Here is a 27,740-nt window from a genome sequence, read left to right on the forward strand (position 1 = left end):
CATTTTACACCGTAACTCAGAATACAATTTAGGGAATTTACGGCTCATTTGTGCTGCCGGGTCACATATAAACAGACATTATATCAAAGTTATTTTGTTGCAAAAATGGGCGAAATGTGATTATTTTAAGGTACAAAAGTATTTCCGAAATCACACTACCAATTACCTTGTGTCCCAATTTACACCAAGTTACCCTATTTAATTTTTATAGAACAAGCTATATTACATCTATAACAAATTACCGAGTTACAAAACTTTTCGTGATAAAAACTCGAACGGTGGTGATGCAACTGCAAATTTCACTTTTGCAAACATAATCATTCACCGAGTTACGCTGCATATTCACCTCATTTTTTTCAATCTTAGTGATTAAAGTCTAAAAATGAGCAAAAATACCTTTAAAAATATCCAGGGACCTCAAAATAGTGAGCATCAGTTACTATGTCCGCCTAACAACTGCATCGCGTCAAACAAAAAAAATCTTGCGTCTTCGCGTATCAACACGCCGCGTTAAACAAAAAACGCGTATCATTTAGTTTGCGTCATCTCGCGACATCGTGTATCAACACGCTGCCTCTCAAGCAAGTGGGAATAATAAACACGGGAAAATCAAAATGAGCGAGGAGAGTGCATGGGTGCCATGAGTTGGCGATATTACTTAACAATCCGCGATGCATGGGTGACCATCAAACTTTGCGAACATGACAAAAATACAAATTAATAGCCGTTACTACTTATACTGACTTAAAGATTGTATGTTTCACATTCACAATTTTTTTAGCAGTTGACTAGGAAGAAGACAGTACTAAACCCATGATACCAGGGACAGATAAGAGGCAGGGCCACATAATTCTGTGGGCAGGGCTGATAAGAGGGAGAAGAGGGATGTGAGCAAAAGTGAGAACATTGGATAGAACGGGAAGATAGGGGACAACACGGGGGAGGGGTACGGTGGTAACAAAGAAGAAGTTGATTAAAATGAATTAAATGAAACGACTGATCAATCGGTAATAAATTACGGTTCGCAATAAAAACTCGGAGGGTGATGATGCATTTGTAAAAGACGGGTGACCGCTAGTATAAATAAATAATTAAATAAAAAGCAATCCAAATGGTGGTTCAATAATTGAATCTGCGACAATCTATGGCGTTTTTACCCCCAAATGACATTGCCAAGTTTTGTCTTACATCGGTGGTCGTTCCCACCAAATTTTACGTTTTTTTAATTTTTTTTGTTAATAGTTTCAAATCGCATCCATATTTAAGCACATCTTGAAATAACAATATTTTTAGAATCTTTGGTTCAAGAGGACATTGAGGACAATGATTCCGATGCCAAAAACCACTGCTGCAATTGCAAATCCTCTTGCTTTATCGGCTGCCTGCCTGGCTTCATTATGACGACCATGTTTCCAAATTGTATTCACCTGAATAACGAAAATGAACCAGATCAAGATAAATTTACCGATTGACGAGTTTTAGGTATTATTTTAGAATCGGCATGATATTTCGGAATTCGTGTTAACATTTTTAATATCAACTATTGAACTTTTGCCAAAGATTATGACACAATATAAGTAACAACTATCAAGAAGTTTCCTGGTTAGTTAGTTTTATACCCTTTATATAACCCGACATTTAAACGTTTTCTGTAAAACATTTTTGTTTGCTGAGCAGTAGATTATCAAAAATGTTTTTTAAGGTTATAAAAACGTTTTATACTCTTAATATACCCTTTATATAACCCGACATTTACACGTTTTCTGACAACCTTTTATAACCTTTTGCGAATGATGTCGAAAACGTTTTGTGTTTGCTGGGTATGGGAACACGCTAAAAAATTGCTAACCACTCATAGTTCACCCATAGCTGTGAGAGCAACTGATAGCGACGCTGCTTCCCCCCTGATGACCCTTTTGACTTTTGACACGTTCACATTATATTCAGAAATTTTTTACCACTTTTAAGCCCGATTGAGCATCCTCTAACCATTATGACCTTTCAATAAGTTTAAGACAATCGTGCGATGTAAAATTTAGCCTCTGGATGACCTTTGCCCTCAGATGACCCTGATTATATATTTTTACATGTTCCCCTCATATGAAAAAAAAACCACCCAAAGGACATACTTTTCCCGGTATCCATATCCGAAATATCACATCGCACCACTTCTATTTGAGAAAATCAGAGGCGTGGTGGTAACCACGGGGGTGGTAACACCACTTGGTAGGTAATCTTGCCAAAAAGGCTTGGTCCCAATATAAGTCAAGATCATTATATTTTGCTTCCTCATGAATATATAATTATGTAAGAAGGTGTTTTTATTACCTGTGCAGAATAAACAATTGACACGATGCCAAGTATTGGACAGAAAAAGAAGGAAACAATAGATAAACACAAATAGTTATTTGGGGGCGATCCTGCGTCAACCTGAACACTGCGCACGATGGTGATGTTGGCGGGTGCTGTCGGCTGCTGTTGCACCTGGTTATTCTGAACTATTACTTGTGGAGCAGGTTGTTGAGGATATGCGTACGGTTGTGCCTGGAGATTAAAAAAATAAAAGAACAACAGCAACACAATGTATATGATGAAATTAGCTCAGTTTGTGGGAAGGGCTTCAAAAAACGATTTCTTTCAAAAAGATAATGCTTCTGTCCTGAGCATTCTTGTCCGTTATTTCTTTAATTAAGCTACGTCGCAGTACTAAAACAGCACGAATCATCACAGATTGCTCTCTAATGTTGCAGGTAAATGTATCTAATTATAATAAACTAAAATGTTTTTCAGATTAATAGTCTTGGATTCCATCTGAATAAGAGAAGGAGCGGACAAATTGGCTGTTTTCAATGTGGTAACAATTTTTACTTTGTCTTCAAAAAATATAATTACAAAAGCTACTTTGACTGACTTTGGCTAAAACATGTCCTTGTTCGTAACTATCAAGACACCCTCGCCTTTTGTTCTTAAATTTCCTACCCTTAGCATCATTTCTGTTGTTCTTCTAAGGTGGACAAGCTGAACTTTGTGGTGGATACGGTGCTGTTTTTGCTGAGTTGGATATGGTGTGGTGTTCTGTGATGGATATGGGGTTTGCTTCTGCGGTGGCCCCAAGCGCGTTTTTGGTGCATTGGAAAAGGCGTTATCATCGGTCAAAAAGTGAATGTAATTCAGCTTCTTGATTTTGTCTAATTATAACTAAGATAGTTAACTTACTGGGGGGTAGTTTGTCGGTGTCTGCTGGTCATGTTGATACCCATAGTTTGTATTGGACGTCGCAGCCATGACCGCTGAATAACGAGGGGGTGGATCCAGGGGCGGATACAGGATTTCGAGAAAGGGGGGGGCACACTCCTGAATAAAAAAAAATATCAGAAATGAGCGCGAAGCGGGCATCCCGGAGCGCTTGCGCGACGCAGGGGGGCATAGGGCCTGCACTTTGGCTCGACATTTGAAAGGGGCGTGAATTCATTTTTGGATACGCCCCTATTATAATTAGGTAATACTCGACTCACACACATTCCCTATTATGTATATACATGTACCACATGTAGTAAATCTGTCTGCTTTATCTGTATTGTGCCGTTCTTAGGCAAATAGTTAAACACGATTTCATCAAACATTATAACAATAGCTCTTTTACAGTGTGCAATCATCCCGGGCAATAATTTGGCAATAATAGAGGATGTGCGTGAAATTAGTGATTGGCTCCATACAAAGGATTTGAACCGGTGTCCTTCACCGTAATCATGGCGCAATGCAGTGCATTCAATCAAACGTTGTCGTCAACCTATTTGATCGTATACATGTAGTGCATTTGTTATGTGTGTGAGACGAGCTGTCGCGGTAGATTGCAATAGCTTGTAATCATGCTTTTGTTGAATGAATTTGAGTACTCCGCCATATTTACGGTATGCTACGTCATAATCTAGGTGATTATTTGCATTGGATGTCTTGAATACGCTGGCGAAGTTGTGTAATAATCGGACTAATGCTATAACATTAGGTGAATACAAGTATTGAATATAGGCCTATCGCGTTGCAAAGCCCAATTCAGTGATCCCAGCGAAAGTGAAAAAAAAAATCAAATTGTTACTTTTATAAAAAAATTTAATGAAAAAAATTGGCAAAAAACCAAGAAAACGGCAGTATCGACGAAGTTGAAGCCCCATTCAAATAGGCCTACATGTAGCTAATTTATATACTGTCTGTAATTACAGATTCACGTAAATGCATTATTTTTGTCTTAAATAGGCCTACGCGGCTTTTGGCTGAACCACTAGCAGAAGACACCAAATTGATGTTTTATGACCTTTGACATTCTTTTGTGGCGAGTGACATGGTCAGTTCAATTCGCGCCGAGTGTCCTTGACAGGTTTGACTCTGCTTCAGTGGTCATGAAAGAATTCAAAAGATAACCTCTGCCCCAACAATCCCAAGCAATTGTCTGAAACTGCTTTTCGGATGATGTATCATAAGAACTCAGTCGTCAAATGATGATAGTCATATAATGACCAAAAGATTATTACTGACTACTATATCATTGAAGACTGAGTTCCGCAGTACAAAATCTGAATTTTGATGATTTTTACGATCGTCCGGATGAAGAAATCACTGAATGGGCCGTTAGTTCCCTCCTCTCCTTACCTTGGCAATATGAATCAAAGAAAAATAAAGAAAAAAATAAATAAAACAAGAAAAAAAAAAAAAGACAAAAAAAAGAAACAATAAAAAAAAAACAAATATGAAAAATTCGAACAATATTTGGTTTATAAAATTAATGTGACCGTGCTGAGGCTCGAACTCACCACCTTCCGATTTAAAGTTCGAAGCGCTCGTGAACAAAATGCTGATGCCTTACCAATTGAGCTGTGCTCCCGAGATACAAAATAAAAATAAAATAATGCACTGTATACCTGCTTGTGTCGGTAATTGATTTGCTCATATTCCATAATGGTACAGTGCAACAGAGCAAAAATGCCCATAATTTAAAAGCTATATAATTTATGAACAATATACACTACACATAAAAATACTAATACAAGGGCATTTCAACATAAGAATCCAAACAATTAAGTACCAACATGCACAGCTTTGTCCTTATATCACATTTGGGTTTTTAACAAAATGTTATCAAACCTCTACTGTGATTGGCAGCTGCACAAGGCATCTCTTTGATAGCTGATAATGGCCATCCATTCAGCAAGTGGCTACTAATTGACCTTGACAGGCTTGAATGAGCACTGTCATCTGCTACAAAACCATCACACTCTAGGTTTGACAATGGAGTGAAAGACTATTATTATTGATTAGGCGCGGATTTTAAAAGTACAGCTCCTATGCGTGTATAGCAAAAAAATTGGAATAGAATGTTTGGAGTCATGTAACTAAAATACTAAATGCATTCTGCAAAATGTGCTCTATCTGACCAATTTATAAAGCATTTCATTAGCTTTAATTTGACACATTGTTTGACATGTTTGGAATTATGGTAAATCATTAAATAAAATATTTATTAATTAATCAATTATGTCAATTAATTAAAAATTTAATGCAAATATGCATATTTTCTCTGACAGAATTGTAGGATTTGACAAGAGCCATTTTTCTTGTAAGTTTGATTCTTATAACATACCGGTATCGTATTGCGTCCCATTAGTTACAGAAAAAAATACGCGTGCAGGACACACACCCAAAGGATCGTACCGTTTTACAATCGTATAACATTCTTTGGCGCTAGTAGTAGTAGTAGTAGTAGTAAATTCCAATTTTCTTTGCTTTACCTCACTTGTTCTGCTCAAAATTAAAAGGGGACATATCTGACAGTAAAAGCTTACATTTTATGGAAATTATGTTTAACTATTTGTTTAAACAGCACAAAACAGATAAAGCAAAATTACTATACATAGGACTATACATGTATGGTATACCAGGGACTGTTTAAGAATATATCATTAGATTTATGATATTTACTTCGAGGACTGTTATATATCAAAAATGTGAAAAATATCAAATTTTAATAATTTGTCATAAAATTTGTATTATATCATAAATTTCAATGATATTTATTTGATATCAGAAAGACATTCTTCGTATTCAGAATGCAATTCGATATGTCTGATGTGCTCTCATGTCCCACAAAAAATACTATCGAAACGCTCAAAACGCTCATTCCAGATCCCTTAAAGTCATAATGTACGATCTTATATGAATTTGGTTATTTTTTTCAAACCTGATTTTTTAGCATATTTGTAATGTTTACAACTTGCACCTAAATGGAATAATGTCCTCCCATAGAACTGCGTGTTAAACGGCCAAAATAACAAGCAGTGTTTCTTTCACTTTACCTTATTATTTCAGCTCAAAATTAACAGAAACCATTCCCGATAATTATTACTAGTATTATTTCAGCATTTTGAGTATATAATGATCGTACATTAAGTCTTTAATTTGGTTAATTTTCTTTGTCTTTTTTTGTCTTTTCTTGTTTTATTTATTTTGATTTATATTGCCAGGGTAAGGAGAGGAGGGAACTAAAGGAATATTCAGTGATTTTTTGATTTTTTTTCATCCCGACGATCGTAAAAATCATCAAAATTCAGATTTTGGATACTAGACTGCGGAACTCGGTCTTCAATGATAGTCAGTAATTTTTATATTTTGGACATTACTATGACTATCATTTGAGGACTGAGTTCTTATGATCCGAGGAGCAGTTTCAGACAATTGCTTGGGATTATTGGGGCAGAGGTTATCTTTTGAATTCTTTCATGACCACTGAAGCATAGTCGAACCTGTCAAGGACACTCGGCGTGAATTGAAAAACCATGTCACTCGCCACAAAAGAATGTCAAAGGTCATAAAACACCAATTTGGTCATTTGGTGTCTTCTGCTATCTAAAGGCCTTATATGGCTGATTTTGTACCTTTCGTCATTGTCATAGATGTGCTAACAAAGCTTGCTAGTGCAGTGGTTCAGCCGAAAGCCGTGTGTCTAAGGCAAAAAATAATGCATTTACGTGAGTCTGTAATTTATATACCGGTACTGACAGTATATAAATTAGCTACATGTATTTGAATGGGGCTTCAACTTCGTCAATACTGTCGTTTTCCTGTTTTGTTTTTTTGCCATTTGTTTTTCATTAAAAAAATGTATAAACGTAACAATTTGATTTTTTTTTCACTTTCGCTGGGATCACTGAATGGGACTTTGTAGCGCGGATTATTCAAAACTTGTTTTTACCTACTGCTATATATAGTGTTAATCCGATTATTACATAACTTTGCCAGCGTATTCAAGACATAGGTTATGTAAGGGATAAACTGTACATGGGTATACGCCGTAGAAGTGACGTCATAATCGGATTAACTACCATAGCAATAGATGAATACAATTTTTGAATAGATCGCTCCGCACTACACGCAGATTACACCTAATCACCTGTGTAGGTCAGCACACACAGATTGAATACAATACCACTCTTTTTAAAGAAGCTTATCTTACAGGGGCAAGGTGCAAGTCTTTCTTTGATATATATGGTTCAATGCATCGGTACCGCGTTAACGTTGTAGTGCAGGGCGGTATAGTCAAAATTGTATTCATCTATTGCTATGGTAGCTAATCCGATTAACTACGTCACTTCTACGGCGTATAGAGGCCCTGCATGCTTTTATTGATTGGCTCCAAACAAAGGATTTGAAAAGTGTCCTTCACCGTAATCACGGCGCAGTAGCCTACAGTCCATTCAATCAAATGTTGTCAGTGTGCGAGACGAACGATGTATAAATCTGGAGGTCACATCATCACTTATCATGCTTATTGTAAAAAGTTTGTCCAATGCATATACTGTGTGTAGGCCTATTGTTCCCGGGTATTGTCAATGCAATCAAGCAAACAGGTATTATATTTTGAAAAGGCCGCTGTAGTATATTCACATGGGTGTCTTGAATGGCCAATCATATGGGACATAATCAAATTGCAGTGACTGCTTCCTTTGTTACCACATGTCAGTCATCTTGTGATTATTGGACCATGTAAACCTGCAAAAAACGAGCCAAAGTGCAGGCCCTATGGTGTCTGAGGGGGGATGTGCCGCCCTCAGAAGTGAGAAACTTTTGGAAAATGAAGACCCAAGTGAAGCCATTTGGTGGACCATTTTGTCAACATTATTGTGTAAAATTTTAGTTTGAAAAAGCCTAAAATTTGCAAAAACACGGCCCAATTGAAGCCATTCGTGGACAAGTTTTGACCTCTTTTGTAAAATTATTGCTTTATATGTACCCATAACGTTGCGCGACATTGGGAGGGGGGGTGTCTGAGGGGGATGCCCCCTCAGAAATGAGAAACATTTGCAAAATAAAAACCTAATTGAAGCCATTTGGTGGACCATTTTGGCACTATTATGGTGTAAAATTTGAGTTTGAAAAAGCCGAAAATATAAAATTTGCGAAATGACAGGCCAATTGAAGCCACCTTTTTTCACTGTTATTGTATAAATTCAGAGTGCTGGGTGTGAAATACAGAAGCGAAAACGGGCAGTTGTTTATATAGGCAGGGGGTGTCTGATGTTCCCCCTCCGAAATTTGGAAATTTTGCAAAATGAAGGTCCAATTGAAGGCATTTGGTGCATCTGTTTTACACTATACGAGAGTATATCATTGCTTTTTAAAACAAAACAGGGCCCGAACTCAATTTGTTAAATGTTACACTGACACTTTAATAGGCCTAAGACTCGGAGATTCGCAATTTAAAGCATGCATGCATGGATCGAAGTCAGCATGGAGTCCGTATTAATACTGACTTTGGTGACAAAATGTGATGGGCCCTGCATCATCGACGGGCCATCAGAAATCAACAAGTACTGCCTAAAAGAATCCGGCCTATATACTAGTATTATAGGGCCTACTTTTGATAGACCAGACTGTGAGCTACTGTGCGGTATATTTGGCATGGGCCTACTAATTACGTGCAATTTAACTTTTCCCCTTCTCCTTTTCTCTTCTCTTTTTCTCCTTTTTTCCTCTTTCTCTTCTCTTCTCTCTTTTCCTTTTTTTTTTTGGGAGAGGGGGGAGGAAGGGGGCACCGCCCCCTGAATCCGCGCCTGGAGAGTGCCACCCGGTGTATAATACTCACTACAGATTTATTAGGCTATAGGTCCGAAGATTTTCTTTCTTTCTTTTTACGTTGTTCCGTTTTCTTTTTTCTTTCTTTTCTTTTTTCCCTTTCTTTTCTTTTCCTCTTTCTTTCCCTCCTTCCTTCTCTTTCTTTTCTTTTCTTTTTTATTTTTGGGATCCGCCAAAGGGGGGGGCACGGGCCAGCTGTGCCCCCTCTAAATCCACGCATGGGTGGATCTGCTGTGTCGTTCTCCTGAGGTGGACAAGCTGAACCTTGTGGTGGATACGGTGCTGTGTTTGGTGGTGTCCCCTGCGCGGGATATGGTGTGGTGTTCTGTGATGGGTATGGGGTTTGATTCTGAGGTGGATAGGGAGTCGTGTTTGGTGGTGTCCCCTGCAGGGGATATGGAGCGGTCGGGGGAGCGGTGTTCTGTGGTGGATATGTGTTGGAAGGGGGAGCCTGTGGTGGGTAAGGGTCTCCAGGTGCAGATTGGTTTTGGGGCGGAGAGGAAGGCGCTGGTGGATAGGCAAGAGCTGTATGTAAATAAATACAGAAAAGACTTACAAATCAAGTAATTAATTAAAAAGTATAAAGATTGAAATAAATAAATACATTTAAAAGACAGTTTGATTATGTGTGAGTCATGAAAATGATTGACCATTCCAAAAAGGCAAACAGGGTGAGTTTCTGAAGTGTTTTGGGTCCGCACGGTTTTTATTCCGAAGGATCGTTTCTACGACCACGCCATGGAAGGCCATAAACCCGAAATGTTTGTTATCCGAAGGGTCATTTGTCCGAAAGGTATTTAGTCGAAAGGGTCGTTTGTCCAAAAATATCGTCCATTACTACAATGGGGTTTTTTTCGAAAAGAATTTCTCTAAAAGTTCGTTACTCTGAAAGGGTTTATTCCAAAGGGACGTCCAAACATGATATAAGGGGTGAAATTAAAACTCGACCGGATGTTCCGCCCGGTTGCCATTGTTTAGAACAATACCAACCGGACGGAACCGGCAGTCAACCGCTGGTCGAGTTTTGATTTCATCCCTAAGGGTTATTTTTATTACTCCGAGAAGTGTTTAGTCCGTAGGGATATTAGTCCGAAAATGGTACCAGAGTCGTTACTCCGAAAGAGCTAAAACCATTTGAATGATATGTTCGAAAAAAAAATCCGACTCTGGAACAATTGGAGCAACGGGTGATGCTAGGACTTTCACTGTTGGTGAATAGTCTGTAGTAGTCTGTCGGTACGTACTTGGTGTTGGTGGTCATTTTTGGAGCAACGACCTTTCGGAATAACATCATTTTGTAGTAAAAAAACTAAAAACCTCTCTGAGAAATGACTGTTCGAATCAAACACAGTTCAGAATAAAGTACTTTCAAAGACACTTCGGAGCAAAACCCGTTCGGAATAAAAATATTTCGTAATATCAACATGTATCCCAAACTGAAAGTAACAAAATGATAAAATATATTTTTACAAGCATATAAAATCTTGATCTCAATGATTTTATTTAACATTATTTTTAACGTGTTTAAAATTTCATACACTCTCAAGATCACGGTTGGTTCATTTTGCCTATATCCACTTTATATTGGAGTAGGCCTATGTGGTGACGAATTAACGCACTGAACCTGAAACGAAGTCACTATAAATACATACATCATCCGATTGACATGTATACTGCGCGAATAGACTCAGAGATGATTCCACTTTCAGCTCTGATTTATTCGTACATTGATCGGGTACATATTGCCATTAAACCATCTGAGGGTCATTTTTGCAAAAATTGGTGGTAACTAAAAGAATAACATAAAAAACTGTCGTGTTGCTATGCAAAATCGATCGCAGTGGCATTGTGGGTAATAAGGACAGTGTGAACCGCGTAATAATATTTCCATTAAAAACCATACGCAGAGCAACATTGCCCCGTTTTCTGCCAACTGCGAGGTGGCCAAGAAATGATTCAGGCTATCTAGATGCACAACAGCGCATAATTTAATAATGATCTTACGAGCTTTTCGTCCCTACGCAGATCTACGCGCCCCATTTACCGCCACTGCATCAAGGTTGGCAGCCAAGAAATTAAGGCTACGACGCGTGAATCAGGTCTTTGCGTCATCACTAAGGTAACGTAGGAAACAGTGGTCTGGTAGTCTAGAGTGGTAATAGTGCCTGCGTGGAGACCCGGGGTGCGGAATCGTCCGGAGATTGAGGAATATATACGGGAAATGCATTGCACTTTATTTGGTTGAAAACGGTCAACAAATATGGTTAAAACCGGGATTTTTTACGGGCCTTTTATTGTCAAAACTCAGTGGTAGCGCGTACCGTAACTAACTGGCAGCGCGTTGGTGTTAGTGCGTTGGCGTACAAGGGATGTGACTCGCATGCACGGGGGCGCATATGCATAGGCCAACTTTCCGCGCCAGAGAAATAGAAAAGAAAAGAAAGTAGGACAATACTGAAAAGGTAGGCCTACTATGGATGGGTTATGGGTACAGGGTTGTGGATTAGAGTAAATAAATAAATAAATCTATATAAATAAAAGGAAGACGCATATGCATAGGCCAACTTTCCGTGCCAGAAAAGAAAAGAAAGTAGGACAAAAAGGGGTACTGGGTTTGGTTAAGAGATTACCAAAATGATAAAAATCGTAAGGATACGGGAGGAAGGAAGGAACCTAAAAAATGAAAGAATAAATAAATAAATAAATAATTCATGAAAAAAGGAAGCTAAAATAATGAGAACAGAATTAAATACAAACGGGAAATCACAAGCTATAACTTAATAAGCAGGAAATATGAAAATGGGAACAAAATAATAGAAAAAAAAAAACCCTAAACCTAAAAGTACACATGTAAGTAAGGGTAGGCCTAGATTTATAAAATAATGCATGGGAACGGGGTTCAATAAATAAATAACATGGGAACGGAAAATCACAAGCTAAGCAGCATATATCTATTGGAACAAAATAGATTTATGTAGAAGAAACTGAAAAGAAAGAAAGAATAAAATGAATAAAAAAAAAAAGAAAGGGAAGACAAAAAAGATACGGGTATTATACGGGTTACTAAATGAAACGGAAGCAAAATAAAGAAGGAAAAAAAGAAACTAATCAGGACAGAAATGAAAGAAAAAAAAGCTAAAATTAAAAACTAATCAGAAAATATAAGAAAAATGAAGCAAAAATAATGAAAACAGAATTAAATAAATAACATGGAAACGGGAAATCACAAGCTAAGCAGCATAAAAAAGAAGAAAAGTGAAACGAACTAAAGGACAGATTTAGAAAATAATGGGAATGCAGTTAGGCCTAAATAAATAAATAACATGGAAACGGAAAATCCCAAGCTAAATAGCAATTTTTTAATGGGAACAAACTAAACCCATGTAGAAGAAACTGAAAAGAAAGAAAGAAAGAAGCTAAATGGAAATGCAAGAAGGAACAGGTTTAGAAAAATAAAATTTACCTTTTCAATGATTCTACCTTTTCAGTAATTCCTCCTGTTTTAGTGATCGCTCCCATTTACTCATCTAGCGGGGACCCGCGCGAAGCGCGGGTATCCCGCTAGTTATTAATAATTGAGACTGTTAATGTTAATTGAAAAAAACCCTCTTAAAGCCATATTATAACATTTCCATAAGAAATAGAATTGTATTGTTTTTGTATAAAATGTTAGTTTTCACTATCAGATATGTCCACTTTTAATTTTGGGCCATAACAGACAAGGGAATACAAAGGAAATCGCTATTTAATACCAGCACATATGTCGCCAATGCGAGCCACTCATTCGAATGTGAGTCGTGTCGGTTCACGCCATGTACGTACTGTGTTATGCACATCGTGTACGCGTTCGACTAATATTTCCATCTTAATAATAAAACGACGGTTCCTGCGGTTAATTCAAAATCTCTGATTTTGACAAAACTACAGCACCTCAAGTTGCAGGGTATGTTAGTTTACTAAAGTACATAACAATCGTATAAAAAAACAGAATTTTGAAAAATATTGAGGGCGTCCTCCTCAGCAAATGTTATAATATGGCTTTAATACAAATACTGTATCGTGGTGATAAAGCTTTTCACAAAGTTTGCATAAATAATGTAGTAAGACAGTAGCATGTTATGAAACAATACTTTTTCATTCTGCTGTAGTCAGAGAATAGGGTCTGTATTAAAAGGGCTGTTTTTGACAGAATAGCGAACCGCGCATGAGGTCATGGAGGCCTGTCTTACGTTGTCTGGGGTTCAGTCTCAAAACTTGATATGTGAGTGTTTTGGGGTGTTTCAAGAACTGAAAATATAATAATGACTCAAAAAACTTGAAAGTATGACTCGAAAACGTCAATCGGGCACTTTTAGATAAAAGCATCTATCTTGGCAAGATCCGTTAAAAATCGACGATGATGGGCCAGACCCCGTCTTTTTAGGTTTAAAAAAATCCAATTGCTCGATTCAAGTTGCAATATAATTAAAATTCTTCCATTGGTCACAAGGAATAAATAATAAAAAAAACTACTACTACCCAGCAAACACAAAACGTTTTTAAAACGTTTTATAGAGGTTATATGTTGGGTTTTTGGTTTTGGTAAAAACGTTTTAATAAAATTAAATGTCGAGTTATATAAAGGTCATGAAAACGTTTTAAAATGTTTTGTATGAAAACACACTACAATATATTTGTAAAATGTTTTAAAAATGTTATTGTAAAAAAAAAATTTCGCAAACTTTTTTTGCCAAATATTTTGTCAACACTTAAATAACATTAGAATATTTGCAGTAAGTTATAATAAAATGATTTTGAATGTTATGAAAACGTTTTATACCCTTTATATAACCTGACATTTAAACGTTTTCTGGCAACCTTTTCAAACCTTTTGCGAATTTTGTGTTTGCTGGGTAGGTGTTTGTTTTTTCGTAATCATGGTAATGCATGTACAATGATGTACACAGTGCAACCGCTTTTGCTATATTTAGAGCGTTTATCCTAAACATGCATAATTTGTTGTTTGAAAAGCAGTTTTTATATTTTGAAAATGTGAAGCTTTAAATTTAGTTAGTGACGTACTCTAAAGGTTGCAAATCCATATTTAGTGCATTATTAATTCAAAATTAGGGATGACACATACGTGGCAAGAATCACAATAGGAAAATATGTAAGTTAAATAGATTCTTTTTATTATAAATTATACAGAGTAAGGGATGAAATCAAAACTCTACCGGCGGTCGATCGCCGGTTCCGTCCGGTTGGAGGCGGTTTCTATTCTAAACTATGGGGTGCGGTTTAACCGCCGTTAACTGCCGCACACCGACATCGCCCGGTTAATAATTACATTATATAACCAGCACAACCAGAGACACTGAAATGAATACACGGGATCGATACACGTAAATGTGCTATGCACGATTGATATTCAGACGATAAATCTTTAGATACCGGGGTTTTAAATAGCGCAGCGTAGACCCTCGTGGAGGTAGTCTCGGGCCAGACTGTATGTGGCTATCACGAACATACAGGATTGACGAGTGTCAGACCGACTGACACAAACTGGCTGTGTAGGAGACTATCGTAGAGGCAGTGTATAAGCAGATGACAATGGCGAATGTATGCTCGCTGACCGTACAGAGGTCAGTCACAGGCTAATGTCATTAGCCTTAGTCGGATGTCCTTCAGCCCACTATGCATTTAAAATCTATTAAACAGGTGGGAACACACTGGCCATGAGTGGCTGTGGATTCAACCTACCATGGCATTTTCTGCCATGAAGATATCGGTGCGATGACACTGTGTGCCGGTCAACCGGCGGTCGAGTTTTGATTTCATTTTTGTATACGACCACTACATTGTTCTGTGACCTTATTGTGATGTGGCGTGAGTTTTAAAAACACGGGCCCTGAACACAATATGATGCGTGCGCATATTTCCGGGCAAGGAACAATGGGCATAATACGCTGGCGAAGTTACGTAATTAATCGTATTAATTACCATAGCGATAGGTGAAAACAGTTTTGACCATATCGCGCTGCACTACAAGCAGGTTACACTCACCACCTGTGTATGTCTGCAATCATAGATTGAATACAATACTGGTCTTTTCAAAGATACTTATCTTACAGGTGCAAGTGATCAGTATGATATGGTTCAATGCAGAGGTACCGCTTGAACATATCAGTGCAGCGCGGTATATTCAAAAATTGTTTTCACCTATTGCTATGGTAGTTAATCCGATTATTACGTAACTTCGCCAGCGTATACAGACAAATTGCCTGCAACGATGTGACATGTCAAGTGTTATAACCTATTTAATGAGATATAGGTCCAAATAGGCCAAAGGGTAAAAACAAAATTATACATGAGTAAAATGTTCAAACTTTAGACAAGTATTCATAACATATCCATTTTCATATGTAAACGTTTCAAATATCAATTGTAAATAATGCTTGTATAGGCTACCGTATATAATTTCAAAATTTAGTATAAATACTTTGTTTTGAAAATGTTTCCTTGTATGGATCTATGTCCAATATTTAGAAATAACATCCGGAACTCGTTGCGTACGTACGAATTGACAAAAATCAGAACGTACGTTCGCAACACAAACAAGTATTCCTGAAAAAAATTGGTGTCAGTTCCAATTTACAATGTAACTATTATTTTAATGTAATGTTAAAGAGAAGTTTTGCACTGCAGCACTGACAAGAACATTTAGTGGTAGTTCATTTTATCATTAAATAGGCCTAATTATACACATACATAGGCCTGCGTGTTTTGGCGCAACGTCAGCCTTCTATTCTTCAATTTTGTTTCACAGGAGGAAGATGGCGAATTTCATCATTCGATATCAGCAAAGTATCAGGCCCTTGCAACTCCTATACCAGCGCAATACAAAAAGATTTTTGTTTAATTAACACTGGACATGCTGGATGGTTTATTTTTGTAAAGGTCAAAATAGGATTCGGATAGGGTCAGGACTCTGTTTTGTCATCTTCCTTCTGTGGGTCTTTGAACCTGCTCATTGTCTGGTGTTTTTTGTTTGGGTTTTTTTTTGTAATTTTGATTTTGAAATGGAGCCTTCATCTTTGGTTCGAGTTGTATTTTTTCCTGAATGTATTTTAATGCTTTCTCTCCCCCACCAGCTCCAAGTACTGATAAAATACAAAAACTGAAAAAAGAAAGAAAGAAAGAAAAAAAAAGATGTGGACACCGTCAGTTCCCCCCGTGTATTATCCGCCGGCGCCATTATCACGTGACTGTAGAAAAATGCTGCTGCCACCAGATATAGGCTAAGTAAAACAGCGTATTACTATCAAGACTTATGTTTGAAAGCTGTCCTCAGATCGATGCGTCAAGTTTCCAGTCCATCACACTACGTGCTCTATAATATAGTCCATGTCGATATTATCAAGACAGAGATAAGTGTCTGACGTCATCTGTCAAAGTCGTTGATGATGACTTGCAAAACCCGGCGGTAAACCAGGTCTTATTTTAAGCTTATTGTTAATTTTGCACCTTCAAACATACAAACCATCTCAAAAGTTAGGTCTTTATAGTAGGAAACTTTTTTGGGCGAAGGCACCATGTCAACAATGCCTAGAAAAGTTGCTTTTTGCCTGGTAAAAGTACGTAATTTTTCGGCACTTCCTGGTATCAGCATGGAAGCAGGTCGATTTGGCCAAACCAATTCGTCCACAGTTGACTTGGCCATATGCCAATTCATGCATTTGGCCCCAAGCTAAGTCAGCCACAAACTAATTCGATATTGACCAAAAGGGATAAACGATTTAATATGTTAATGAATATATGTGACCGTCCATCACGAAACAGCTGTAAAGTCGGCTCGTGGTCAATTTTGTTTTATTTCGTGTTTAGAAAATATATCATAAGCTTTAAAATGAAAAATCATTTGACTCCAAACGATATCCAGAAGTAAAAAAAAGAGGGTTAAGTGCACAACGTACAAAAAAAGTGACTATATCTCATTAACCAATGATCCTACAGATATGCGACCACTGACTTTTCTGTTCCTATGACCAGAGGAAAAATTTGACATATGGCACGACTCTCTAGTCTAGGATATTTGGTTAAAAAAAAAAGTGACTATATCTTATTAACCAATGATCCTACAGATATGCGACCACTGACTTTTTTATGACCAAGGGAAAAGTTTGACATATCTCACGACTCTGTAGGAAATGATGTACATCATCATACATCATCATTTTATTTTCATTCAAATCAACATACAAAATATAAAAGACACAACATTTGAATGAGGAGATGCTCAAAAGGCCCAAAGGCCTGAAGCGAGCACCCCCTTACACTGCCTTAAGTTACAACATACAATTACACAAAGTTAACAAATAAAAGAAAAAAGAAAGAGGAGAAGAACATGCAAAGAAAGAACCAATATAAATATTTATAACATTTCATGTAGACATTCCACAGTCCACACAAGAAATTGATAGTTGGAGTGGATATGGGTGGGGGGTGGGAGGATGGGTGAGGTCATTAAATAATCCCTAAATATTAGATGTAATTTTTTATTAGACTTTTCTTTATTTGTAACTTAAACTGGTTTACTGATTTTGCCATCTTTATATATTTATCAGTAATATTCCATTTCCTAGGACCGGAAGCCCGTGTTGTGAGGGCCACAAACTGCGGCTACGTACAGATACGCGAACGCTGACTTGTTTTGTTCTTTATGACCAGAGGAAAAGTTCGACATATCACACGACTCTTTAGGATAATTGGTTTAAAAGATGAGGGTTATTGCACAAAGTACAACGAATTGGTTTGTGACCGAATGCAAGACATCAATTCATCTAAATATACAGATTTGGTGTAAAAACAACGGTTATGGAGAAAATCACGAAATAGTTAAATTTGGCCAACTTTTTTGTACATCAATATACAGGGTTCGAATTGGCATGTGGGCGATTTGGTTTGGGGCTGAATTGACGAATAGTATCGATATCGATATTGATATTTTTACAGAGCACGTGATATTTCGATATGATGATTCGAATTGTCACGTGATCGTCAAACCTGTACTAAATGTACGTCCGCAACAGCTGAAACCGAGTAATTTTAACCTGTAAGATAAAAAAACCCAAAAAAACCCCCAGATTTTTGTCTTTGCTGTTAGCTTGGTCCCCAGGGCCGGATTTACCATAGGGCCAGATGGGCCCGCCCCAGGGCCCAAATTTCTGGGCCCCCCCAAAATTGCCCTGTGCAGTGTGCATCTTCCATTTTAGCCGAAAAACACCATGTTTTGGGCCAAAATAGCCTTCACAAATTGCAAAATTTTGCGCGCTTCTCGCGCACTGGCAAAATCAGCTTCAATTCGGGTTAAAATTGACATTTTTCGCACGCTTCGCGCGCAAATGTACTGATTAAATCTAAAAACTTGGCCACTTGAGTGCACATGCCTTTCTCACGGTGCGTTTGGGGCCTCCAAATTTTGGCCTGGCCCAGGGCCCCCAAAAGATAAATCTGGCCCTGGGTCCCTCATGCAAACAAAACTGTATTAGTTTCCATCAAAGATCTGTACACTTCAGAGTAATTATGACTGAAACACATGTACCTCAAAAAGTACATTTTCTGTGAGTACGTCCACAACGGGGGCGTTTTTGTGACCGGTATGTGAGAGAATGCCGAGAATGTGATTGTAATTCAATTTTCAGGTTTTATACTTCTATCAGATATACTTCTAATACAAGTGTTCAAAATCCACATGCCTCCATAAGTTAGAAGATCTGGGTCCTCAAAGTCTGTGAAATGTACGTCCGCAACGCCGAAACTGCCTATGTACATGATGTAAAGAATCGTATGTTATCACAATTAACAATAGTCATTTAATTGATTTAATAAATTTATACCTCATTTGTTTGGCTCGAAATTAAAAGGGGAAAATGTGATCAGTGAAAACAAACATTTAAATAGGAATCTATTCTTTATGCAAATCACACATTATTGCTTTAAATTAGCATGTTCTGGAGGGTGTTCCTGATTTCTCTATAATAGAGTACAGTAGCCTAACATATATCGAATAGTAGGGATTTTGTAAAAAATTACTGCATGGGCGAAACATGCTTTGATCTTACCAGTGTACCCAGTGTAGTATGTACCCTAGTCAAATTCTCCTAGTCTTATGCTTATTTATATATTAAGCTTGATAGCTTGGTTTGAGCAATTTGTTTGAGTTTGGACCCATCAGGACCCAAGCGTATGCCCGCCCGACCGACTGGCTTACAAACACAACACCAAACAAACAACCGTAAAAACGACAGCGGGGGTGAGACTAGTAATTATCCCCGTTACGATAGCTGCGATTCCCCACCTTTTTGCATTTTTAGCTGCCTGTCTGGCCTCATCATAATGACCAGTAGTCCAATGTGTTTTCACCTGTCAAAGAAAATGAACCAGATTCAGAATAAGTTTTCAACGATACTAATGTGTTAATTTCAGATTTTGTATGATATTTTGGATTACACTTTTGAACATTCTTTAACATGGATAATTTGGTGTAAACTAAGATCATTTTGGGTGTATTCTCCTTTGTTTGTATGTACTGTTATGTCTACTGTTTATTTTGTGGAGTCTCACTTTCTCCTCTCTCCCGCGCCCATTCCCTTCCACAAAACCGTAATTATGGGGACGACCGGACCGCCGGCCCAATTAAAGCCATATTATAACATTTGCTGAGGAGGACGCCCTCACTGAATTGTTTTAATTCATTTTTTTACACGATTAAAATACTTTATTAAACCAATATAGCCTGCAAAAATCAAGACTCTAGGTGCTGTAGTTTTGTCAAAATCCGAGATTTTGAATAAAACGCCGGATTTGGCGCTTTATTATTACGATGGAATTATTAGTCGAACGCATACACGATGTTCATAACACACAGGGCGTGCGAGACGGTGATATACACAACAAAAGGTCGTACTATAACATGACCGAAGGAGTGGTACGTATTGGCGACATGTGCGCTGGTAGTAAATACCAATTTTCTTTGCTTTGCCGTAGTTATTCGGCTCAAAAATAAAAGGGGATATATCTGACAGTAAAAGCTAACATTTTATGGCAAAGAAATGCTTATCTATTTTGTTTGAAAATGTTATAATATGGCTTTAATACGACATTTTTGAAAACTCCTAGACGACCTTTGACCTGGATGACTTCGGTTTTTTTTGGTTTATTGTTCCACTCATATGAAGAATTCCATCCACCAAGTTGAAGTCAAATCGGAGTCGAAATTTAGCTCCCAAGATGATTCTTTTTTCTACAAATGTTTTTGCTTTAATTTATGCCTATCTTGTATCTATATATATTATTATTATTATTATAATCAGGAAAGAAGAACACATTATGCTTGGACTGTTTAGTCTATTTCTTCTTTCCTGGATTGTCATTTAAATTGCTTTTAATGTTTTTTCATGTTTGTAATTTATGGCAATTGAAATAAATATTATTATTATTATTATTATTATACCTACCGTATGACCTCGATTGACCTCGATTTTATTTTGTACATATATTCCCCTCACATCTAGGATTCCACCCACCAAGTTGTTTTTCTTACCTGTGAAGCATAAACGATTGACACGATGCCAAATACGAGGCACAAAATGAGGCCACATACGGATAAACACATGTGGTTATCCGGGGCCGAACCTGCGTCGACCTGAACGGTGCGTACGATCGTGCATTCCACCGGGGGTGCGGCCAGTTGCTGCTCCTGATTGTTCTTAGTTATTATCAGCTGTTGGTTGGTCAGAATTGGCTGTTGAGGATACGGCTGTACCTGGAAATAACGGAAAGGTATGTTATTAACTAGATACCAGAAAAAATGGTCTATACCCGGGGGTCTACACATCCGCTAACCCTAAAATCCGCTAGTCCCAAGGTTCGTTGGTGCATGGTCCTAGGGTTTGATAAGTCTATAAGTCCTAAGGGTTGCAAGTCGGCTATTACCAAAGTTGTTTTACTTTAGTAAAACCTAGATACGCTGATGCGTATACTGATGACAGATGTATGCCCGGCCGTGAACGTAACTGTCATTTGTTCTGGTGCTGCCACTTCCGGGTAACGCAGGAGGAAGAACATGCCTTTTGTGAACAAAATGGCCGACAAGTCTCGGCCCCTTTCCAGCGAAAATACAGCTTATTTAGCCAATGGGGTCACCGGCAGAAATATTTTCCTATTATATTGGTATTTTCACAATATAAGTGGAAATGTTTGTTCGTCGGATCATGACGAAGTGATCAGTTCTAATGACGTCACTATGTAAACAACGTAATGGTATTAATAATTAATTAGGGGTGGTGCAATAATTATGTGTACCCACGGGGAGTGAATTATAGGGGGGGCAAAGATTTTTGGCAGGCCAAAAGGGGGGGGCAAGCATTTTTGGCAGGTCAAAGGGGGGTCAAGCGATTTTGGCAGGTCGAAAGGGGGGGGCAAGCAATTTTGGCACAGATATTTTGGGCACCGTTTCTATATTACGCCCTAAAAGGCGTAGGAAAACGTTAGGAACACGTTCAAATATGCAAAATTTCCTGCTCGCTGCGCTCGCACTATATGATAAGACAATTTAAGGTTTTAAATTCGGGCAAAGATTTTTTTGGCACGGCCAGAGGGGGGGGGCAAGCGATTTTTGGCAGACCATTTTGAGAATTCACCCCCCCGGGGGTACACATAATTATTGCACCACCCCTTAGGTAATACCAAATATGGAGGTATCCAAAAGTATGCTAATTAGAAGGTTCAATGAATCAGAATACGATCCTGGTATCCAAACTATGCAAATGAGTTGAAAGAGGTTACGTGAACATGTACTGTATTTCTTCTCTTGTTTATAATGGACCCCTATTAAACCCAAAATATAACCTTAACACTATCCCTAAACATAAATCTAACCAAAAACCAAACTTTCGGACGCGAACCCTTTTTATTTTTTGGACTAGCGAGCCTTTATTTTCGGACAAGCGAACCTCATTTTTTGACAAGCGGACCTTATGACTAGTGAACCTTATGATTAGCGGTCATTTCCCGAAAAAGTACATAACAGTACAATACAATACAATACAATACAATACAATACAATACAATACAATGCAATACAATACAATAATGCGTCCATCCGTGGATCAATTTTAATTCCTATCAACCCTATTTTAGTAACAAGTGATGTAGGAAATTTTCTGAAAATTCATAAAATGGCATTCACATATTGATAGGACTCTTGAGTTAAGTTATTGGACAACATATAGAAACTTTTCGAAAGTCAACCAAAGTAATTGTTGATGGAAGGTTGTGAGCTGTGACCATTCGATCAGCCTCCAGTGGCGTAGCCAGTGGGGGGTTGGGGGTGGGGGTGGGGGCAGGGGGAGCCGGTGTCCCCCCACCCGCCGCTCGCCATGGCCGTCGGTTCATGTATAAGGCCGTCGGTAGACTGAAGGCGTTGGTGAAAAAAAAAATTGGGTTAACAATAGACTATTTTATACCTAGGACGACAGAAAAGGGAGAATTATAAAAAAATGTTTTTATGTTGGTACCGCATCTTTTTTTTTTTTTTTTTTTTTTTTTTTGCTCTTCACTTTTTCAAACCATGCAAAAAATTTTGGGTCAACAAATCACAACTTCGATCGGCAAAAAATATTTCCGTCGGTGCATTTACAAGTTGTGCCCCCTCGGTTCCAAAATCCTGGCTACGCCACTGTCAGCCTCCGTGATATGGAATACTAGAAAGATTGCGAAATGTAGGTGAAATGTGATACGGGAACGGCAACCGCATGTTACACTAGTCGAAAATATGCCCTCTGGAGGGTGAAATCCATTGTGAATTGGTCAATCGTATAATTCCAAAATGAATAGGAAATCTGCCCGTTTGAATTTGCGTCGAAAAATATCTAAATCTATTTACTTCTACTCATATTTTTAAAACATGAGTAATGGGTTTAAGCACTCTAAATTCCAAAGTTAGTCACTTGTAAAGTACACTTCTTATAATACGCCCCACTATTTTTAGTGGTTGAGCACTCCACAGAATGTATATACTTGTATAAACATTTCTGTAAATTTGAAATCATGACAAATTATCCGGTATACCCAATGATCGTAAGTGAGGGTATTCCGTGAAACTTTAAGTAACGGTTGCCTTGCCAGAGGTCTATACTTTGAATTTACTTCTACTCATCTATACTAGGTCAAATTGTAACCCCAAAATGGATTTTATTACATATCGGACTCTGCTTATTCAATTTGGATACTTTGAATCGCTTCATAACATGACAAACAATAACGTTTTCTGTATTTTGTAATACCGTTTTTGTCAACGTCATTATTTCAGTGATATCAACGGCAACGTGACCGCCTTACGTGTGTGGAGAATGCCGTCCAAAAAACACCTTGCGAAAAGGAGTAGGCAAGATCGTGTCGTTTTACGACATGCGGTTTGAATTGTCTGTTTTGGACGGTCAACAGCAGTTATTGTAACGTCGTTTATCACCATAGCTATTTCATTGCGTTAAACAGCTGTCCGGGTGTTTTTCTTATGGATACTACCCAGCGAACACCAAAATGTTTTTAAAACATGATAATGCATGTGTTTTTGGTTTTAGTTAAAACATTTTGATAACATATCAATGTCGGGTTATATAAATGTCATAAAAACGCTTTTTTAAAACGTTTTATACTGATAAAATAATACAACATTAACATTTTAAACCAAAATTCGAAATGCCATAGTAAAATGTTATTTGGCAAACATTTTGTGTACTTAAGTCTATTATGTTAAAATGTTTTGCAGCAAGTTTTGAACAATTTTTTAAATGTTATTAAAACCTTTTATACCCTTGACCCTCACACTCCCTTTAACCTGACATTTAACGTTTTTCCCTTGAAACACTCATGTCTTCTATTGTCTTGCTAATTTCCTTTTCATTTATGTCCATGTTCCTATATGCATGTTTGTGTGTTGTCTTGTCACTCTGCCTTTGATAAAGATCCTGCTAGGATCGAAAGCTCACGCCCCTGAAACTTTGAAATTTTTGTGGATAAGCAGTTTACAACAGCTCACTTTTTAACATTTAACGTTTTTGTAATATTGTTGTTCGAATAATAATACACCATGGTGACTTCTAAAGCTTTAAAGGTTTAATGGGCCATCCAACACCAAACTCGTATTAGGTTATTTATACTAATAACATACATGTGTTAAAGTCAGTTTCAGAGCTGGTGCCTTTACCGGGCATTGTGTGCCCTCGTGGACAAATAACGAAATTGGGTACCGCAGCAAAAGGACCCATAAAATTGGTAGTCGCGATTCACTTCATATTTTCACAGAAGGTGACTATTGAGTGTGGCATTTATAGAATTTTTCAATAAGGGGAAGTTCGACTTGGTTCTTACATAAATATCGATTCTTTGCTCTATTGCACTTTTTTTTTACTCATCCTGTATAACCCGACATTTAACGTTTTCTAGCAACCTTTACTAACCTTTTGCAAATAATGTCGAAAACGTTTTGTGTTTGCTGGGGACAATAAATTTAATTAACTTACCGACGCGATGTTTTCCTGTGGCTGCTTATTATGTTGATATCCATAGTTTGTAGTGGGTAGATTGTTCTCTTGGGAGTGGGGTGGATAAACCGAACCTTGTGGTGGATACGGTGCCGTGTTTGGTGGTGGCCCATGCGTAGGTGGAGCTTGTGGTGGATTAGAGGCTTCATGTTCAGATTGAATTTGGGGCGGAGCTGAAGGCGTTGCTGGATAATCAAGAGCTGTATGCCAAAAATAGAGGTAAATATGAAATTATACTAGTATGCTAGTACCCCAGTTACCCTTGGAAAGAGCCCACATTTTAAAAAGTAAACAATATTTGGGCAAAGTTACTTTTATAATTCATGTAATATCTGCGCATTTTGACACCCCTTTGGATCCAATGTGACATTTATAGAGTATAAGCGAAGTCGCACGCATTTAAATGGTCAAAGGTCCAATTTTAAAAGTTACGAACTGGCGGGCGAACTGGTCTATTCAAACATTTACTGACAAGAATTCGAGTTGGAAAGCATATAAGAGTAGGCCTATGGCTAATAATTTACGCCAGCTTATTTGTGCTTCTGAAAACCCAAGAAACGCCAGGGCCGGATTTACCATTGGCCAGATGGGCCGGGGCACAGGGCCCTAAAATTGCCCTGCGCATCTTCTTTTTTAGCTTGAAGCACACCATGTTTTGGACCAAAATATGGTAAAATTACACTAGCCCTTTATATAGCAAATTCATGTTAATTAAGTCTGATATATGCCGCTCGTCTCCATCTAAATTCAATTTAATGCTTCCGCCGCCACTGTCGATCTTATAGTATACGTAAACCAAAACTCGGCCAATTCGTTGCACTATAAAGGGGCCTGCAAATTTCGGCCTGACCCATGGCCCCCAAAAGGTAAATCCGGCCCCGAGAAACGCACTCGCCTTCATGGTTTTAACAACAGAGCGGATATGTTTTAACTGTCACTGCTTTAGTTGTGGTGCAATCTAGCCATAAACTTAAATTCAAATTACCATTCACGCTGGGCAATTACATTTATCAAAACAAGACAAGAACACCGACAACTTCGGTTCCCGTTTCCAGAGTTGATTCGAACAGGTGATTCGCGTGTCATGTTGAAATACAGGTTCAAATACAGATCATGAGCATGGCTACCATTTCAATTGTTGCTACTGTTTTGGTGCACACCGACATCGCCTGGCTAATAATTACTTGGTACTGCAGAGATACTAAAATCAATACCCGGGATCGATACACGTGAATGTGCTATGCACGATTTGATATTTAGACGAAAATCTTTGGATACCGGGGTAGACAATTATGAATATCTCCCGTAAATGATTTCGTCTAAAGAAACCAGATTTGGTTCCTTGCACTTGAATATATATGTTCAACGGATATGATATAGTCGTTAGCTAGCGTCTTGAGAAAGGAGCTTGCGTCTTGAACTCAAAAACTTGACAAAAATTCTGATTTTATATGTGCCGAACTATAGTGCAGTGTAGGCCAATCGTGGAGGTAGTCTAAAAGCAGATGAACTATGGCGTATACCATGCTCACTTACACACAGCGAGGTCAGTCACCGGGCTATTGTCAGTAGCCTTAGTCAGATGTCCTTCGGCCCATTATGCGTCTCAAAACTATTAAACACGTCGGAACAAATTGGCCATGCGTGGCGGTGGATTCAACCTACCATGGCGATTTCTGCCATGAAGATATCGGGGCGATGACACTGTGTGGTGCCTTAATTGTTGCTACCGTTTCGGGGACGGGGTCTATAAAAGACACATGCAATTCAATGTTACCTAGGCCTTGTGCATCTGCATTGGTTTGTTTCTTCTGTTTCTTCTGCTTTTTCTTAGTTATGTTTGGTGGTGGCACCTGCACTACTGTATATGAGGCGGTAGATGGCTCCTGTGGTATGTAAGAAACTCCAGGTGCAGATTTATTTTGGGGCGGAGCGGTAGGCGTTGATGGATAATCAAGAGCTGTATGCAAATTAACAGAAGTAAATATAAATAAAGACAATACTTATGAGTAGAAATAAATTAATAAATAAGAAAGTAAGTAAGTAAGTAAGTAAGTAAGTAAGTAAGTAAGTAAGTAAGTAAATAAATAAATAAAATTAATGTAAATAAATAAATACTTATGAGTAGAAATAAATGAATATAAGTAAATATATAATTTATAATAATTAATTATTAATTAATTAATTTAATTAATTAATCAATTATTATTAATTAATTAATTATAAATAAATATTATTAGATAAGAATTAAATACACAAAAAATGGACCATAACAAAATGCAACAACTAATGTTATACTATTCATTTCTCAGGTTCACATCACGTAACAAGATCGACAACCTCTTCCTCGTTTAAACGGAGATTTTGGTATCAGACGAATTCAAAGATCATATGTGACCCCTCAGCACAACTGAGCCCGGATGTCGCCAGTGCCACTATTGAGATATGCTCCATTGAACTTAACAATAAACAGTATGAAACAAAGGATTTATTGACTGTTTTATTGATTTTCACTAAAAATGTCAAGTACTATAGACATGATATACATCATTTTAAAGCTAATTTCAAGCAGAATATTTTGGTTGAATATCTCAAAAATGATGATTGGCGACTTCCGGCTCAGTTGTGCTGAGGGGTCACATATTTTCTCATCACCCCACTGAAATTTAAATCCTGAGATAATTATGTTTTGTTCAGACATCTGAGATGTGAAAAAATCGCAGTAAAAACATACTATAAACCCCCGTATAAACCACGACTATATGTACGGTATAGATATTTTCAGGAGTGCCGCCGAGAATCGTTACGGGCCCGGGGGTAAAATGAACGCACGGGGCCCATTTTTTGCGGGCACCCTTGAAGTGTCTTTTCTTTGCTTATGGATCTATTAATGTATGTTTATTTTATTTTTTCCCGGAGTAACGCATCCACTTAAATCCCCGTGTCGGTGGCACTGAGGAGTACTTTATCAAAAACAACGATCTTGCACGAGCATCAGCATTATTCAACTCAGGCGGCGAGTGGCATGATGGA

General features: G+C 37.8%; 1 protein-coding gene across 1 annotated transcript; it reads right to left on the bottom strand.

Annotated features, from left to right (window-relative positions):
• Positions 1–1,161: 1,161 nt before the first annotated feature.
• On the bottom strand, positions 1,162–10,384 carry LOC140166613 (uncharacterized). Its single transcript, XM_072190114.1, has 5 exons — positions 10,330–10,384; positions 9,344–9,648; positions 3,217–3,303; positions 2,329–2,544; positions 1,162–1,427 (listed from the first exon to the last, which is right to left on the bottom strand). The coding sequence occupies exons 1-5, from the start codon at positions 10,382–10,384 to the stop codon at positions 1,290–1,292; spliced, it is 801 nt and encodes a 266-aa protein (XP_072046215.1). The 3' UTR covers positions 1,162–1,289.
• Between the last annotated feature and the right edge of the window lie 17,356 nt (positions 10,385–27,740).

Source organism: Amphiura filiformis, chromosome 12 (assembly GCF_039555335.1).
Source record: "Amphiura filiformis chromosome 12, Afil_fr2py, whole genome shotgun sequence".
Taxonomy (NCBI): Eukaryota; Metazoa; Echinodermata; class Ophiuroidea; order Amphilepidida; family Amphiuridae; genus Amphiura; species Amphiura filiformis.

Coding starts and splice junctions, on each gene's coding strand:
- LOC140166613 (XM_072190114.1), bottom strand. CDS start 10,384: ATGACCACCAACACCAAGTACGTACCGACAGACTACTACAGACTATTC. Junction 9,649..10,329: donor CTACAGACTATTCACCAACA/GTGAAAGTCCTA, acceptor ATTTACATACAG/CTCTTGCCTATCCACCAGCG. Junction 2,545..3,216: donor CACCGACAAACTACCCCCCA/GTAAGTTAACTA, acceptor TTTAATCTCCAG/GCACAACCGTACGCATATCC.